The 18,863-nt window shown below is 41.2% G+C and overlaps 1 protein-coding gene across 10 annotated transcripts in view; it reads right to left on the reverse strand.

Annotated features, from left to right (window-relative positions):
• The window catches only part of EML1 (EMAP like 1), a 204,819-nt gene that overhangs the window by 77,408 nt on the left and 108,548 nt on the right, over positions 1 to 18,863 (reverse strand). For all 10 annotated transcript variants that reach the window (XM_082387710.1, XM_082387711.1, XM_082387709.1 and 7 more), the window contains exon 2: positions 10,601 to 10,783. In XM_082387710.1, coding sequence (XP_082243836.1) covers positions 10,601 to 10,783 — 183 coding nt within the window. The remainder of the gene's footprint in view (positions 1 to 10,600; positions 10,784 to 18,863) is intronic.

Consider the following 18,863-nt stretch of genomic DNA (forward strand, 5'->3'; position numbering starts at 1 on the left):
TGGTCGCCAACGGCTCCTGACAGCCCGCTACACCACGTGACAGGTCATCAGAACCCACCAAAGTGTAAAAGCTGAAACAACGATGGCAGCTCTGAGTGCCCGGCGCCAGGCAGAGTGCTAACAACTTGAAATGCGTTATCTTGTCCAGCGGGGACAACACGACTGGTCCAGCTGCATTTCACACCCGGGCCTAGAGGAGGGAGGGAAGAGGACAACGTCCCCCGACTCCCAAGCCCCTGTGCCTCCAGGCCACTCGCTATCATCCTGCTCTTTTACAACCTCAGTGATCAGAGCTCATTCTCTCCACCGATTTTCTTTTTCCCACCACGCACCCAGGCGCTCCAATATCCACCCCCCCACCCCCCAACAAGCAAATCCGGCCTCATTCCTACCTCCTTAGCTTGTTTCTGTGGAGAAGAATTCCCTGGACTTAAAATCCAGATCGCTGGGCCCCATCCCCAGATTCAGGAGGTCTGGGGCAGAGCCTGAGACTCTGCATTTCTAACCAGTTTCCAGGTTGCTGCCGCTGCTGTTCCAGGGATCACACTTTGAGAACCATTGGTCTGTGCCATCCTCCAGCTTCGAAGGGCCTCTCCTCGTTAGCCCAGGCCTCCCTGGTTGCCCCACTCTGATCTTCTGTCACACGTCAGTCTGTAGCTCACAGCTGAGTGCCTGATTGCGGGCTGTTGTTTCAGGCGGGCTAGCCTTACTTCCCCAGTTAGAGTGGGTGTAGACGTCGTGCTGGGAGGGGGCATCACCTAGATCCTTCTCCGTGTGCTTGGGGAGTGGCCTGGACTCCACACCGAGCCCCAGGCTTACTGCCCCGTCTCCTAGGCTGAGAGCAGCACAGCTATAGCTAATCCCATGCCTGCAGGGCCAAGGGGAGGTAGGTCACCAGACCCTAAGAGAAGAGACGTTGCTGGGGGAGCAGCTACATCCAGGGGGTGGGGACACAGCCAACCTGAGGGGCCCCGTGTGGAAGGAGTCCGGGGGTAGATCCTCTGACCTCACTCTCCCTCCTTCCACTCCCCAGCTGGGGGTCCCCCTGCTCAAACCTCACCGGAGCGGAGAGCGTGGGGCTGGTCGGTGTGGTCCATACAGCTCAGCTCCCGGGGCAGAGAGCTGGCTGGGGGAGGGTAAAGGAAAGGGCCTGGAGGGGCTGATGGAAGACGCCTGGCCCCCAGCTCCTCTCCGGCACCTGGGCCAGGACCTGCCTCACCCACTTACATGCCCACCCAACCAGGCTGGGCGAGCCTCCTGGGCTCCCCTGGTCCCTGCTTTGCCGCTGTCCTCACATTGTTTATTCCTGCCCACTCCATTGCCCGGGGGCTCCACGAAGGCAGCAGCCCCTGTAATGTTGACACAGACGGTGTTCAACATGCATTTGTTGATCAGACTAAATTTCAAGAACAAAGACCCCACTTTCAAGAAAAGGCATTGTGTTGCCATTTCTGAGCCACTGTTGTTTTTTTTTTGGAATTTTATTTTTTATTTTTTGGCCGTGCCACACGGCATGTGGGATCCTAGTTCCCCCACTAGGGATCAAACCCTCACCCCCTGCAGTGGAAGCACGGGGTCTCAACCACTGGACCCCCAGGGAAGTCCGTCTGAGTCACTGTTTTTTATTTTTCCTTGAGTCATAATTTCAAAATTCAGTCTCATAATAATCTAGTATTGTCCTTCTCCCCAAAAAGGAAATGGGATTTTTTTAAAGCCCATAGAAAGAACATCAATTGCAGGCAACGGGTCTTCTCAGAGGGCATAATAAACCTTACACATTAAACTATAACAGAGTAGCATCAAAAGCAAACAGAATTGTTAAAGTTGTAATGAGAAATCATAAAAGAAAAATAGTGGATATGGAGAGGAGGAGGGGGAGAAGGAGGGAGGGGGGGATGGCGGCCACTCTTGGAGTGACAAGAAGTTGGAAAGGTTCTCATTTTGGCAAGATCCAATCATCACTACATCCTTATCTTGATAATATCCTTGGCTTTTTGTCACCACTGACTTCTTAAATAGCATCACGACTACACCAATATGCTTGCTAAATACCTATTTTGCACACGACATCACGTCAGGTCTCTTTCATGTTTCCGTATCTAAACATGATTTAGGAAAAAATGTTGCCACCATAAAGAAAAGTTCTGGAAGAAAACAGTGTCTCCTAATGTCCACTTTGAACAGGTACTAGCTTGGACCATGAGGACAGCAGGACACGAGAACAGCCATAATGAGTCACTTTTCAGACAAGTGATCTCAGAAACTGCAGAAGAGAAACAGCACCAGGGAAGGTTCAGACAAAATTTCCTGCTCATCAGGTGCTAAGATAAATGGATCCCTGGCTTTGAGATGACACCAAGATATGAGACATTCTTCCAGTTCGTAACAGGTTTTTAAAAAATAATTATTTTAATTGTTCTCAGGGGCCGAACATAGATACATAGCACTGAAAGGAGAATTTCTCAAAATAAAAGGAGAATGAGTGATACATGATATATGTTTAGAAGGGATTGCTGCCGCTGCTGTTCCAGGGACCACACTTTGAGAACCACTGGTCTGTGCCATCCTCCAGCTTCAAAGGGCCTCTCCTCGTTATTGGAAGGGATATCGGGATGGTTGGAGGAGCACAGAGGAATAAAGGGCAAAGAGTCTTGAGTTAGGACCGACTCATTCTCAACTCGGCTTTATTACGTAGCCTTGGACAAGTCACCTTTCCAAGCCTCGGCTTCTTTGTAAAATAGGATAAGAGTGCCCACCTTGCAGGGCTGCTGTGAGGGTCTGGAATGAGGAGTGGCAAGCTGCATAGTGTCCTGCATGTAGCAGCACGTAAAAGGTGGTAGCTATTATCCCACGGCCACACCCAGATGATGAAATGCTGTGTTTTGGACACCGGGATGCAATGTCATATCTTGAATGCAATGTCATCTTGAATGCAACGTCGTATCTTGAATACAATGTGAGAAGAATTAAATGCAGGATTTCAGTTATGAGCAAAGGTGCCTGAGGCAGAATCAGGTCCAGTGAGTGTCCCCACTGCATCTTGCACACACACGGAGGGGTCGAGGAAGACCCCAGACAGTTCTCAGCCCCAAAACAGTTGCTTTCCTCCTCGTGCCCAGGCAAAGTGAGAGGGGGGAGGAGAGTGCAGAAGGAGCTCAGGTCTGGGAGTCGGGGGCCAGGGCGCGAATTCCAGTGTGTCCTCGACTGGCAGTGTGACTGCAGACAAGACCCTCTGGGCCCCACTTCCCTGATCCATAAAGGAAAGACTTCAGTCTATAAGTGCTCTAAGGGTGGCTCTTCCTGCTCTGAAATCTAGGACCCTAATTCATGTGAGAAGAGTGTCCAGGAGAGAAACACCCGAGCTTCTGTGGGACTTTTCACACTGTGTAAGTTCCCTTAGATCCACCAACCCACCAGAAGTGAAGGAGAGGGGCCACTGAAGCGGACAGGCCTTGTCAGAGGGACAGATGCAGTCACATGCACAGTGTTCATGGCCCCCAGTGTCCTGTTACCGTGCGTACTATTTAGTATAAGGTCCCCATAAACTACCTCGAGTTAACATCCCTGAAAAATGACTCCAGAGCGTGGGAACTGAAAATCTCTAACATGGGACATCCCCGGCAGTCCAGTGGTTAAGACTTCGCCTTCCAATGCAGGGGGTGCGGATTCGATCCCTGGTCAGGGAGCTGAGATCCCACCTGCCTCGTGGCCAAAAAAACCCAAAAAACATAAAACAGAACCAATATTGTAACAAATTCAATAAAGACTTTAAAAATGGTCCACATCAAAAAAATCTTAAAAAAAAAAATCTCTAACAAAGGTATTCAGAATCTCAGGTCTAAAGCATTCACAAGTATGCCTGAAATAAAAAGGTTTCATCATTCTAAACAGGGGGATTGGAATACTCAGACTTCCATGAAGTACTATCTGTGGCAATATATTTCCAAAACTACAGTTGATGTGAATATAGAAATTCAAGTATAGGTAGTCAAATCTACTAATGCTTATTATTATGATACTGTCATAATCTAAAGATGAAGAAATCCTTTTAACTTACATCACATTAATAACTCAGTGTGCAATATTTGATAAGTAAAACTTTCCATTAGGTTTCACAATAAATTTAATTATGCAAAGCATGACCATGTATGTGATTATGTGTAGAAATTCAAAGTTTAACACACCTGACCATTATGAACCCAGAATTCCTAATTATCTACTTCGAAATTGAAAAGATGTCTATATTTGGAATTGGAGAAGGCAACTTGCTTTTGCTAAATTGTCAGACAAAGTAGATAATTACTTACGTGCTGGGGAAGGTTCCCGTCACTAATACCTAGCAATATTACAGATGCATTTATCCTTGGATCCAGCAATCCCACTTCCAGGAACCTATCCTAAAGATATACTGGCAAAAATAAAAAATGCCATACACACAAGGCCAATTATTTGTAAAACAAAAGACCACCCATAGGGAGTGGCACATGCCCACTTTTTTCTACTTTTATATGCATTTCAACATTTTCATAATACAAAGTTTAAAAACAATCTTTCTCAGTCTCTGAAAAACTGAATATATCTACCAAGCCTTTTCTACAAATCACTAACGAACACCTATTTAAACTGGGGAAGGCAATTAAAGAGGAAAATGGAAGAAACTATAGCATGTTCTGTCTAAAAGAAAGCACAAGTTACTTTCTGCAATTAAGCAATTTGTAAGGAGAAAGATAAGGAGAAAGCACAGTAGACGAGAGAGGGAAAAATTGCTAATTTGGTTAACCGGGATAAAGAACTAAGTTAAATATTCATTAATTTCATTCACTGCAAAGAACTTAAAATTTTTTCATTTGTTAGTTGCACCTAGCTAATAAAATTTGTGAAAGGACTATGATACAATATTTTACACAATTATATGCTGAATATGATTTGTTGTATTTGGGACACTTTGCAAATCAAATTAAACCTTGAAAAAAGAACTCTCATTTCAAGTCATATACTTATTCATTTCTTAAATATTTGGTTTGATTTGAATAATGCTAATTTAAATAATACTGCTAAGGGGGATATGCATAGCCAAGCAACACAGATGGCAGAAAGAACGTATGTTCAGCCAGGCTTTGGGTCTAGTCCCAGATTTTCCCTAACCAGCTGTGTAACCTGGGGCAAATTATTCCATCTCCTAGAGGCTGCTTTCTCATCTGTAAAATGGGCACAGTAATACCTACCTCAAAGGGTTGTGGAGCGGTGAAATGAGCTAATGCATCCAAAATATCTATTGCAAAGGCCTGTACCCACCCAATTAATAAATGGTAGCTACAAGAATTATTATGACTATCAGGGCTAAGTGTTAATGTAGCAGAGGCTACTTAAAGACAACCTGCAGTCAGCTTTCAACACCAGTTGCAGAGACTAAATTCTGAGACCAGATTTTGATGTCCTGGAGCAACAGGACTGTCTTGCTTGTCAGCATCTCCAGCTGAAGGTTTTTGCTTATATTTATTCACTCTCCGATCTGTTAATTAATGGGGCTATTAATATAAAGAAAAGTTTGCAAAAGGTGCATTCAAGTTTTTTAAAAGGCAAGCTGCCCAAAGACAGTCTGAACTCCCAAGCAAAATCGAAAATGAGAAACAGGAACTCTTGCTGGTTAATACATAGCGAAGCAGACCATCCCCACATACATGGGACAATGACAATATTTTAACCTACATTTTACATTGAAATCCTGTAACACTCCCCTAGCACGGAAATGGAAATTAGCCGTGCATGTCTACAATGGATCTATTATGAACTTAACTCCAAACCATGATTCCTTCTCTTCTTTTATTTTAAAATTTTATTTATTTTATTTTATTTATTTTTGGCTGCATTGGGTCTTCATTGCTGCACGCAGGCTTTCTCTAGCTGTGGCGAGCGGGGGCTACTTTTCATTGCAGTGCGTGGGCTTCTCATTGCGGTGGCTTCTCTTGTTGTGGAGCATGGGCTCTTCAGTAGTCATGGCACGCAGGCTCAGTAGTTGTGGCTTGTCGGCTCTAGAGCACAGGCTCAGTAGTTGTGGCGCACGGGCTTAGTTGCTCCGCGGCATGTGGGATCTTCCCAGACCAGGGATCGAACCCGTGTCCCCTGCATTGCCAGGCAGATTCTCAACCACTGCGCCGCCAGGGAAGTCCCTCCTTGTCTTCTTGAGAACACACGTTAGCACGCTCCAGCCTCTGGACATTTGCTCTGAGCTACTGACCTTGGTGCAGTGAAGATCAGCTTCAGTGGTAAGAAAGGAGTCACTTTTAAAACACAAATTCCTTCTGCTTATTAAAGAATACACACCAAAGAACATTTAGAAACGAAGTAAAAGTATAAAAAAAGAAAAAAAATCATCCTCCTCCCACTCAGAAAAAAAGAAAGATAACTCTTGTTATACTTCTCTCCATTCTTCTTTGCATAGATTTTGCCTATTTAGTTGAAAAATACAACATATCCAGTTTTATATCCTGATTCTACCTTTTAATATAATACACAAGCATCTTTCCTGTTGTTACCGAGAACACAAACATTTTTAAAGATTACATGGCTTTCCATCATACGAGGATCCACAGTTTTCTGGCCATACCCCTATTGCTTGCTTTTGCTCAATTGTTTCCTACACAATTTTTCTCCAATATACGTAATTCTGCAAGGAACTCCCTACTTCATCACATGTTTTTCTGTATTTACACTCAGAATAGCAATATAATGGTGTCTGTTCACTGCATTCTGTGCCCCCAGTCCAACCACAATACTGGAAAAACTTTAATATCAGCAAGAATTTTAAGAATACAGGCCTCCAGAAACTATTTGATTCTCTTTTCTCCACTGTATGGGAGCCCAAGCTCAGTATAATTAAAACATCCCGAATCTTCCTATCTGAAAGTAAATCCCACCTGAACAAAGCAAACTTTGCAGGCTGAGGTTCTCTACAGTCGAGATGCATGACAAGGCAACAAGTTCTTCATATGTCTTTCTTTTTAAATAACAAAAGCAAAGGAAAAGGAGAATAGCAATCCTAAAACCCAGGGCAGTATCACCGGGTTAAAAAGAGGTGGAAAATTAGCACAAAAAGCCAATCCCGGGGACAGAAAAAGGTTACCAAGAAAAAGTAGAGTCTGAGACATAACTCTCTCTCTATAAACTGTGTGTCCACAGGCCTCATATTTTACAGGGTTGGCCACAATCTTTCCTCTGTTTCAGGAGACCTTGAACTTGATCTGTTAGTGAATTATCTTCATGAGACTGCAGTTCTCATTGGTGTACTAGTTAAGTCATGTGAAGAATGATGATAAAGTAAGTCAAAGTTTAGATGTCAGAACACCTTTCTTCAAATAAGTGAAGTACCATCGTGAAAAGGATAAGCGTTATTATCCGTGGTCTCCCAGGCAATTACTAAGGCCAGAGAGTGGACACGGCGGTCTGACGGTTCAGGACGGCGGCAGAGGGGATGTCGTGCTCACCACGCACTTCCTTTAGGCTGACCCACACGGATGCTCACTGCCTTCCAAGGCAGCCTGTTTCTCTGTGGCACAGCCGTCCCTGTCACTGGGCAAGCGGCACAAAGATGTGCACCAGCAGCTCAAAACACTGAGCCCTAAGCTTCTGACAACTATCTTTGGGGAAAAAAATCATTTAATATTTAAAAATTAGAATGCCACGTGTCCAGGCTACTTCAAGCCTGTATTAGGATGGCAAGCCCAAAGAATGGCAAATGATAATAATAATGTGGCCTTCTAAGAACCAAAGGAGGTTTGTCTCAAAGCCGTCTTGTCTAAATATCCCCTAACTAAGCCACGGCTATGGAGTGCCAGCTGTCCAGATAGAGGTGTACATACCGTGCCAACACGGCACTCTCTGAAAGAGAAGCAGCGACCCAGGGCTTCTTATGGAATCACTCCTCCTTCTCCCCTCTGCTCCCACCGCCCTCTAACTGCACCCACAGCCCACTGAATTCAGGGCGTGCCGCTCACCAGCTTTCTTACAATCTTTTTTCTGTTTCTTGGTGTGACTTTGGCTCTCGTACTTTGGTTTATTTTCACTTTTGAAAATAACGTTAAAAAGAAACATCAGATCTAACTACGAAAAAAAGTTAAAAGTTTCCAAAATTCAAACTGTACTCTTAAGCAAGAAAATAAAATTCCTGGGCAGGCCCCTTGTATTATTTTTCCCCCTCCTTTTCTAAAAATAGAAGTTTTAGAAGCCTGAAGTTGTATATAAAGCAACGACTTCAAATGTACCCTTTAGGATACGGTAGTCATCAGATTTATTTTTGGAAAGCCGAGTGGGTCAAGAATACCTAGAATAACCTGGTTTCTATTTAAAATACCCTAATTGCTTTGTAACTTAGGAGAAAAAGATTATTTAAAAAGATTATTCAAAATGTAGACATCGCCCAGTGTGTATATCTCACATGGAGCTGGTGATAATTATCCTGAAGGACAAGGAAATAGATTTCTTTCCATAAACGTGTGAAAATGTATCCAAGACCAGAGAAAAAACTAACATATGCAACATCAAGACAGTACCCTCTCTTGACTCCAAGGAAAAGCTGGTAACTGTGAAATAATTTGTTAAATCCAAACAAAATAAGAAAGTTAATTTTAAGGGGACATTTACATGCCGCAGACTCAAAATGTTTTAACTAAAGGAATTTTACAGCCAAGATGAATTCTGTTTTGTAGAGTTAGCCATGAGGAAAAGCCGTTCTGGCAAAAGACGAGCAATGCATATTGGTTGAAAGCAGACGTCAGGGTACTAACTAGGAGGAGAGAAGCTTTTACGAGGCGTTTTATTTCCAAAATTGTAAGAAGAGGGTCACTACAAAGTTATTTAAAGCACAAATATTGCTTTTTGTTTTGTTCCCAGGCACCACTGGGAAATGAAATGGTGATTTAAATGTGCCAGAAATCCACTATTTATAGGTATAGAATTCTGTTGTAGGCTATGTTCTTCTGGACAAAAGAAAAAGGGATTTAAAAAAACCAGGAGGCTTTGCCCCAAATGAGCTTACTCGCTAGAAGGCGGAGGGAAAGTTGGCGATGAGCTTCAGGGTTCTGAGCAAATCAGGGAGGGGCCTGCCCGCCTCTGGGTCCCAGTCCTCAACTCAGAGCTTCAAGTGTGGCATGTGATCAAGTAAGTGTTTGCTGTGCTGAACTGGACAACAGTGTAAACTGAGGACAGGCTTCCCTGGTGGTACAGTGGTTGGGAATCCGCCTGCCAATGCAGGGGACACAGGTTCGAGCCCTGGTCCGGGAAGATCCCACATGCCGTGGAGCAACTGAGCCTGTGCGCCACAACCACTGAGCTTGCGCTCTAGAGCCCGCGAGCCACAACTACTGAGACCGTGTGCCACAACTACTGAAACCCACATGCCTAGAGCCCGTGCTCCACAACAAGAGAAGCCACCGCAATGAGAAGCCCATGCACCTCAACGAAGACCCAATGCAGCCAAAAAACTAAATAAATAAAATAAAAATCTTTAAACTGAGGACAGAGAAAGAGATGAGAGTCACCAAAAGTTTCTAGGTGAAACAGCCTCCACAGGGGCCCAAAGAATCGTGTTTGCTTTGGTTTTCGGTTTTGTTTTGCAAGCTCTCTCTATCCCAGAGAGTCTGGATAAATGACTGTTCTCTGGTCCACTGTGGACATTCCTTCCTTGACTTAACCAGCATTTACTGGTCACCTACAACTGTGCACCGCTGGGCTACAATTCACCAACGTCCAGCCAAAAAATACTGTCACACTTTGTGTGATGATTTCAACAATCCTAAGGCTGCTTCACTGTTTTTCTAAGCTTGGGTTCTCTGTCAATATGAAGAGAGCAACATATTTGCTGGAGCAAGAATCTGCGATGAGCTACCATATGATCCATCAATTCCACTCCTGGGCATATATCCAGAGAAAACCTTAATTTGAAAAGATACGTGCACCTCTATGTTCACTGCAGCACTATTTACAATAGCCAAGACGTGCAAGCAAGCTAAGTGTCCATCGACAGAGGAGTGGATAAAGAAGATGTGGTATATATATAAATGGAATACTACTCAGTCATAAAAAAAGAATGAAATAATGCCATTTTCAGCAATATGGATGGACCTAGAGATTATCATACTAAGTGAAGTAAGCCAAACAAGGACAAATATCATATGATATCACTGCTATGTGGAATCTAAAAAAAAAAAATGATACAAATGAACTTATTTACAAAACAGAAATAGACCCACAGACACAGAAAACAAACTTATGGTTACCGAAGGGGAAAGGAGTGGGAGGGATAAATTAGGAGGTTGGAATTAACATTGACTCACTACTGTATATAAAATAGATAACCAACAAGGACCTACTGTATAGCACAGGGAACTATATTCAATATTTTATAATAACCTATAAGGGGAAAGAATCTGAAAGAAATAGATACATAGGTATGTACAACTGAATCACTTTGCTGTACACCTGAAACTAACACAACACTAAATCAACTATACTTCAATCAAATTAACAAATAAGGATACTTAGAATGAAAGAAAAAAAAAAGAATGTGCCATGAGCCCGATTCCCGTGAGTCTCGAATGCCCACCTTTGGTAGGTCCTTTCCTGTTGAGCACGGCCTGCTGCTCCTCGGTGATGTTCAGCCGCCGAACCACATCGGCCAGAGCCGACTTGAGCAGCTGGATGTCGTCTTCCTGCATCTGGACTTTCTGCTCCAGGGAGGCGATGCGGTCTGTCACCTCCATGCTACTGGCGGCAGAAGCGCTGTCATCTAGACCGAGGGAAAGGGGCAAATGAGTCTCAGCTGCTCCCCAGAGAAACCAGACTAAGAAACATACACCAACACGTTGCTATTATGTAACACAACAATATTTAAAAGCTGGAGACCACTGCTTGTAGGCAAAACTCGTGCAAAATCTTTTTTTTTTATTTAATTATTTATTTATTTATATTTTGGCTGCGTTGGGTCTTCATTGCTGTGCGCGGGCTTTCTCTAGTTGCGACGAGCAGGGGCTACTCTTCATTGCTGTGCGCGGGCTTCTCTTGTTTTGGAACATGGGCTCTAGGCGTGCGGGCTACAGTAGTTGTGGCTCGTGGGCTCTAGAGTGCAGGCTCAGTAGTTGTGGTGCATGGGCTTAGTTGCTCCGCGGCATGTGGGATCCTCCCAGACCAGGGCTCGAACCTGTGTCCCCTGCATTGGCAGGCGGATTCTTAACCACTGCGCCACTAGGGAAGTCCCCGTGTGAAATCTTTTAAAATTAAGAAGAACTGCACTGCTTCATTCTGCTACCGTCTTTTCATTCTCTAGGTTTGTGCTTTTCATTTTTTTTTTAAACTGTGGTTTTAATTGTCATGATATTTTTCTAGATTCAGGCCATTTTCTTTTCCGTGATATCAGAGAATCTCAGAACTAGAGTGGATATTAGAATACATCTACTACAACTTCCCACACATGGCAGAAATTGACTGCATGGTCGTCTAGCTTTTGTTCCAATGATGCTGACAGGTTGTGCAGATAATCACAGGGTCATATTATCTTCCAGTCAAGATTCTTAAGGATTGGCTATTCTGACAAAACAACAGGAGTGGTCAAATCTGTTTGGTAAGCACACCCTTACAGCTAGAGTGATCATAGTTTCTTATCTAGAGGCACTAACTCCCAGTTCCTTACCACGGTCTACCAGGGCCCTTCATGATCTTCCTTACCTCTCCAACCTCATTTTACACCCTTCTTCTCTTCTCTTCCCATTCTCCAGCCAAACTGCCCTTTTTCGCTTACTTTAGGGATTTGGTATCTGCTGTTGCCTTTGCCAGAAGCATTTCTCAACCAGATATTTTCATGACCAAGTTCTGTTCTTTCGGTCTCAACTCAAATGGGAGTTTTTCAGAGAACCTTGCTAATAACCTTCCTTTAAGTTGTTCCTTTCAGTCATGTCCACTTTCTTTCTTTCATAGCATCACTATGACCCAGAATCATCTTGCTTGTTTGCTTCCTGTCTATGTCTCCCAACTAACATGTAAGCATCATGGAGTCTCTTCTGCTTCCGGGTATGAGAAACCCCTACTGGACAGCACCCCCTGAAGAAAGTAATTGTTAAGCCTGGAAATTATACAAATAATAGCAGAAGTACTGGAGCGTGGACACAAGCATATAGACTCTGGTGGGAGTTTGCATTCACTTGGTAGAAGGCAGATGGGGAACTATACAAGTAAATTCCCTTTTTCATGGCTTTGAGCCCAGGGCTAAGTGTTGTATACAATGGGGGTGAGGACACACTCAGAAAATCCTGTTGCCTTTTTGTCCTTAAAAAATAAAAAAGTGAAGTCTGAAAACAATGAACACTAAAAAGAGTGGGGAAATCCCAGAAGGAAAAAAAAAACTAGAGAGGGGATCCCCAAACTCTATCTCTTTACATCTCTGACTGACCTGTGAATCACACAGGCACAGAAGAGACTCGAAGCAGAGCCTGAAGTTCAAGCCCAACCAATTAAGGTACCCACTGAAACAAAGAAACAATACTTGTCAGAGAAAAAATAATAGAATACAGAATCTCCATAACTTAACATTCATAATGTCCAGGATATAATCCAAAATTAGTAACATACTAAGAATCAAGAAACAGAACACATTCTCACGAGAAAAGAAAATAAATTGAGTCCAACTCCAAAATGAACAAAACATTGGAACTAACAGATAAGGAATTTAAAATGGCTATAAGGACTATCCTCTATATGTAAAATGAGTATTTTTTTCAATGAATGAAAATTTCAGAGAGAAGTGGGAAGTATCGGCAGAAAGATAGAAATGAAAAATGAACTGAGTGGAAATTCAGGAACTGAAAAATATAATTTATGACAATAAAAAATTCACTAAATGGAATTAACAGATATGACAGATGAAAAACCAAGCAAATCTGAAGACAGATCAATTGGAAGTATCCAAGGTGAATAACACAGAGGGAAAAAATTAACAGAGCCCTTGGGACTTGTTAAGACAATCTCAAACAGTCCAACATACATTAAATTGGAATATAAAAAGAGAGAGAAGGGCTTCCCTGGTGGCGCAGTGGTTGAGAGTCTGCCTGCCAATGCAGGGGACACGGGTTCGAGCCCTGGTCTGGGAAGATCCTACATGCCACGGAGCAACTGGGCCCATGGGCCACAATTACTGAGCCTGCGCGTCTGGAGCCTGTGCTCCGCAGCAAGAGAGGCCGTAATAGTGAGAGGCCCGCGCACCGTGATGAGGAGTGGCCCCCGCTTGCCACAATTAGAGAAAGCCCTCGCACAGAAACGAAGACACAACACAGCCATAAATAAATTTAAAAAACAAAAACAAACTTGACCTAAAAAAAAAAAAAAAAAAAAAGAGGGAGAGCAGGACAGAAAAAAATATCTGAAAAATAATGGCCCCAAACATCCCAAGTTCAATAAAGGAAAGAAATGTAAAATTACAAAATGCTGAGCAACAACCAAGCAAAATAAACACAAAAAAGACCACCTCAAGGTCTATCATAATCAAACTGTTGAAAACCAAAGATAAAGTACACATCTTGAACACAGCAAGAGAAAAACAACATATATAACTATACAGGGAACAATAATCTGATTAATAGCTGGTTGTCATAAACCATGGAGACTAGAAGAGAGTGAAGCAACATCTTTAAAGTACTGGATGAAAAAAAATTCAATCTAGAATTCTATATCCTGAAAAAATGTCCTCCAAGAATGAAGGCAAATTAAGGCATTTTCAGATAAATGAAAACTGAAAGAATTTATTGCCAGTAGATCTGCATTACAAGAAGTTAAAGGAAGTTCTTCAGAGTAAAGGGAAATTACATACAATGGAAACTCAGACCCTCAGAAAAGAATGAAGAGCACTGGAAATGATAAATATTTGAAGGAGCTCAAGACTTTTTTTCTTTTTGCATTTTCCTTTGAGAATTTCAGGGGGAAAAAAAAAAGCAAGACTCAACTATATGCTGATCACAAGACACACACTTTAAATGCAAAGACACAGATAGACTGAAAGTAAATGAATGGAGAAAAAGATATAGCATGCAAATAGTAAGCATAAGAAGGCTGGAGTAGCAATATTAATATCAGATAAAATAGATGTCAAATAAAATGTATTACCAGCTATAAAGAAGAACATTTCATAATGAAAAAAGTATTAACTTATCAGAAAGACAATCAAAAATATGCCCAATAACAGAGCTTTAAAATACATGAAACTCTATTTGCAGCAACATAGATGGACCTAGAGTTTGTCATACTAAGTGAAGTAAGTCAGACAAATTTCATATATCATTTACATGTGGAATCTAAAAAAAGTGATACAAATGAACTTATTTACAAAACAAACAGACTCACAGACTTCGAAAATAAACTTATGGTTACCAAAGGGGAAATGTGTGTGTGGGGGAATAAATTAGGAGTTTGGGATTAACATATACACACTACTATGTATAATGAATAAAACAGATAATCAGCAAGGACCTACTGTATAGCACAAGGAACTCTACTCAATATTCTATAATAACTGACTATTAAAAAGAATCTGAAAAAAGAATGGATATATGTATATGTATAACTGAATCACTTTGCTGTATACCTGAAACTAACACAACATTGTAAATCAACTATACTCCAATATAAAATTAAAAAATTGAATTAAAAAATTATTAAGTAAAATACATGAAACAAAAATTGACAGAATTAAAGTGAGAAATAGACAATTCCACAGTTATTCCTCAAGATTTTAACACACCTTTCTCAGCAACTGATGGAACAACTCATTTAAAAAATCAGTAAAGACAGGGCTTCCCTGGTGGCGCAGTGGTTGAGAATCTGCCTGCCAATGCAGGGGACACGGGTTCGAGCCCTGGTCTGGGAAGATCCCACATGCCGCGGAGCAACTAGGCCCGTGAGCCACAACTACTGAGCCTGCGCGTCTGGAGCCTGTGCTCCGCAACAAGAGAGGCCGCGATAGTGAGAGGCCCACGCGCCGCGATGAGGAGTGGTCCCCGCTCGCCGCAACTAGAGAAAGCCCTCGCACAGAAACGAAGACCCAACACAGCCAAAAATAATTAATTAATTAATCAATTAATTTAAAAAAAATCAGTAAAGACAGAAGATATGAACAACATTATAAAGCACTTTGACTTAATTGATATGTATAAGAAACTACAGCCAATGATAGCAGTGTACATGGTACATTTACCAAGACACATCATATTCTGGGTCATGAAACAGACCTGAATAAACCTAAAGATTGAAAGAGTATGTTCTTTGACCACAGTGACAATAAATTAGAAATCAAAAACAATAAGAGAACAAGGAAACCCCCCCAAATTTTGGAATTTAAACAACACACTTCTATATAATCATTAGGTAAAAGAAGACATCACAGGAGAGAATAGAAAATATTTTAAGTTGAATGATAATGAAAATATAACATATCAAAATGTATGGGTTGCAGGTAAAGCAGGTCTTTGAGGAAAATCAATAGCTGTAAGTCTATTAGAAAAGGAGAGTATTCTCAAATCAATGATTCTCAGCTATCACATTAAGTAACAAGAAAAAGAAGAGCAAATTAAACCCAAATCAAGCAAAGGAAAGGGAAAGAGCAAAGAGCAGAAATCAATGGAGTAAAACATGAACAAGCAATGAAGAAAATCAATGAACTCAAAGGCTGGTTCTCTAAAATATCAATAAAGTGTAAGCTCCATGAAAGCAGGGATCTTTTTTGCTGGTTCACTGCTCTATGTTTCCAATATGTAACACAGAGTAAGAACTCAATAAATATTTGGTAAATGAATGAATAAATGTGTAAATGGGTATCTTTTATGAAGCATACATCAAATTAGTTTCTGGGGATGTAAAGATGACTGATTCACAGTCCTTTCTTTAGAAGCTCTTTTTGTGGTGGAGAATACAAATGTCCCCAAATTTCTAAAACAATGTGATAAGTTATATAATTGAGAAATATACAGAGTGATAAATGAACACAGAGAAGAAATATTAATGGTATTTGGAAAAACAGAAGAAAGTAGGAGGTTGGCCATGAAAGATAAAAACATTTACAAGGTGGAAAAGCAAGAAGAATCCTTTGTCCTTTTGGACTCACCTCCTAGAGAAATGGAAATAAAAACAAAAATAAACAAATGAGACCTAATGAAATGCTTTTGCACAACAAAGGAAACCAAAAACAAGACGAAAAGACAACCCTCAGAATGGGAGGAAATATTTGCAAACGCAGCAACCGACAAAGGATTAATCTCCAAAATTTACAAGCAGCTCATGCAGCTCAATATCAAAAATACAACAACCCAATCCAAAAATGGGCAGAAGACCTAAATAGACATTTCTCCAAAGAAGATATACAGATTGCCAACAAACACATGGAAGGGTGTTCAACATCATTAATCATTAGAGAAATGCAAATCAAAACTACAATGAGGTATCACCTCACACCAGTCAGAATGGCCATCATCAAAAAATCCACAAACAATAAATGCTGGAGAGGGTGTGGAGAAAAGGGAACCCTCTTGCACTGTTGGTGGGAATGTAAATTGATACAGCCACTATGCAGAACAGTATGGAGGTTCCCTGAAAAACTAAAAATAGAACTACCATATGACCCAGCAATCCCACTACTGGGCATATACCCTGAGAAAACCATAATTCAAAAAGAGTCATGTACCACAATGTTCACTGCAGCACTATTTACAATAGCCAGGACATGGAAGCAACCTAAGTGTCCATCAACAGATGAATGGATAAAGAAGATGTGGCACATATATACAATGGAATATTACTCAGCCATTAAAAGAAATGAAATTGAGTTATTTGTAGTGAGGTGGATGGACCTAGAGTCTGTCATACAGAGTGAAGTAAGTCAGAAAGAGAAAAAAAAATACCGTATGCTAACACATATATGTGGAATCTAAAAAAAAGAAAAAAATTGGTTCTGATGAACCTAGGGGCACCTAGGGGCAGGACAGGAATAAAGACGCAGACGTAGAGAATGGACTTGAGGACACGGGGAGGGGGAAGGGTAAGCGGGGACGAAGTGAGAGAGTAACATTGACATATATACACTACCAAATGTAAAACAGATCGCTAGTGGGAAGCTGCTGCATAGCACAGGGAGATCAGCTCGGTGCTTTGTGACCACCTAGAGGGGTGGGATAAGGAGGGTGGGAGGGAGATGCAAGAGGGAGGGGATATGGGGATATATGTATACATATAGCTGATTCACTTCGTTATACAGCAGAAACTAACACACCATTGTAAAGCAACTATACTCCAATAAAGATGTTAAAATAAATAAATAAAAGAGCAAGATGGAAGCATATGTACTAACATGGATAAATTTCTAAGACATCTTGTTGAGAAAAAAAATCATGTTTCAAAAAGACAAAATAATATATGTATTCTACAATATTCATTTATATGTATGCAAATGTATAGAAAAAGTTCTAGAAGGATAAGCACAAATTGTCATCTCTGGAGAATGCAGCAAGTATGGGATTAGAGGTGGTGGTCAAAGAGAAATTTAGACTTGCCTGTAATATTACAGTGTTTTAGAAAGATTATATATATGTGTGTGTGTATTACTCGTGCAGTTTGAAATTAATTTTAAACGAAGTGTAAGACAGATCCACAAAGAGCAATATGGAAAATATCATAAATAAATTGCCAAGTGAAAACAAGAAAACAAAACAAAACAAAACAAAACAACCAAAAAAAGAAGAATCCTTGCATTCCAGACAAAGGAAACAATTTAAACAAAACATGGGAACATGAAAGCATAAGGAATATTCAGATAATCATGGCCTTTGAAATTGAAATCTACCATCTCGTAACTTCTACTTACTGGATATAATTCTGTCTTGCCCTGAAATTCAAGCTCTGCCAACTTCCTAAGTAATTTAATTGTTTCATACATAGAAATGTTTTTCAAGTCAATGTCAAGTCAAGTGTCAATGGCACTTCTGAGGGAGAATAACAGGTATTAAATATCTGATAACCCAGAGAACTTATTAAGCACTCACACACATCTAAAATTGTTACCCTCTTATGAAGAGACATTATATAACTCTTCAAAAAAATGTATCAAGACATGTTTCTTTAAAGAAATCAAACTGTGAGGTAAGAACTTACAAACAATCCTCTTCTCACACTCCTCCCCTTCCTAGAACTGCGTACTGCATCCCTTACACTAATAATATAGAATTCACACTGTTTCAGCTAGGAACATGGGGGTAACCTTTTTCTCTGTCTCTTCCTGTTGATTGAGACATATAAAGAACTTTAAAAACCCAACAGTGAGAAAAGAAATAACCTGATTAAAAAAGAGAGAAAAGAAAAAAATAGGCAAAAGTCTCAAACAGACACTGCCAAAGAAGATATACAGATGACAGACACATGAAAAGATGCCAATGTCACTAGCCATTAGGGAAATGCAAATTAAAACCACAATGAGACATTGCTGCATACCTATTAGAATGGTTAAAACACAAAATATTAACAAAACAAAATGCAGGTCTTCTCTGGTGGCACAGTGGTTGAGACTCTGCCTGCCAATGCAGGGGACACGGGTTCGAGCCCTGGTCTGGGAAGATCCCACATGCCGCAGAGCAACTAGGCCTGTGAGCCACAGCTATTGAGCCTGCGTGTCTGGAGCTTGTGCTCCGCAACAAGAGAGGCCGCAATAGTGAGAGGCCCGCGCACCGCGATGAAGAGTGGCCCCCACTTGCCACAACTAGAGAAAGCCCTTGCACAGAAACGAAGACCCAACACAGCCATAAATAAATAAATAAATAAATTTAAAAAAAACAAAAAAAACC

Source organism: Balaenoptera borealis (assembly GCF_965194805.1).
Source record: "Balaenoptera borealis genome assembly, chromosome: 3".
Taxonomy (NCBI): domain Eukaryota; kingdom Metazoa; phylum Chordata; class Mammalia; order Artiodactyla; family Balaenopteridae; genus Balaenoptera; species Balaenoptera borealis.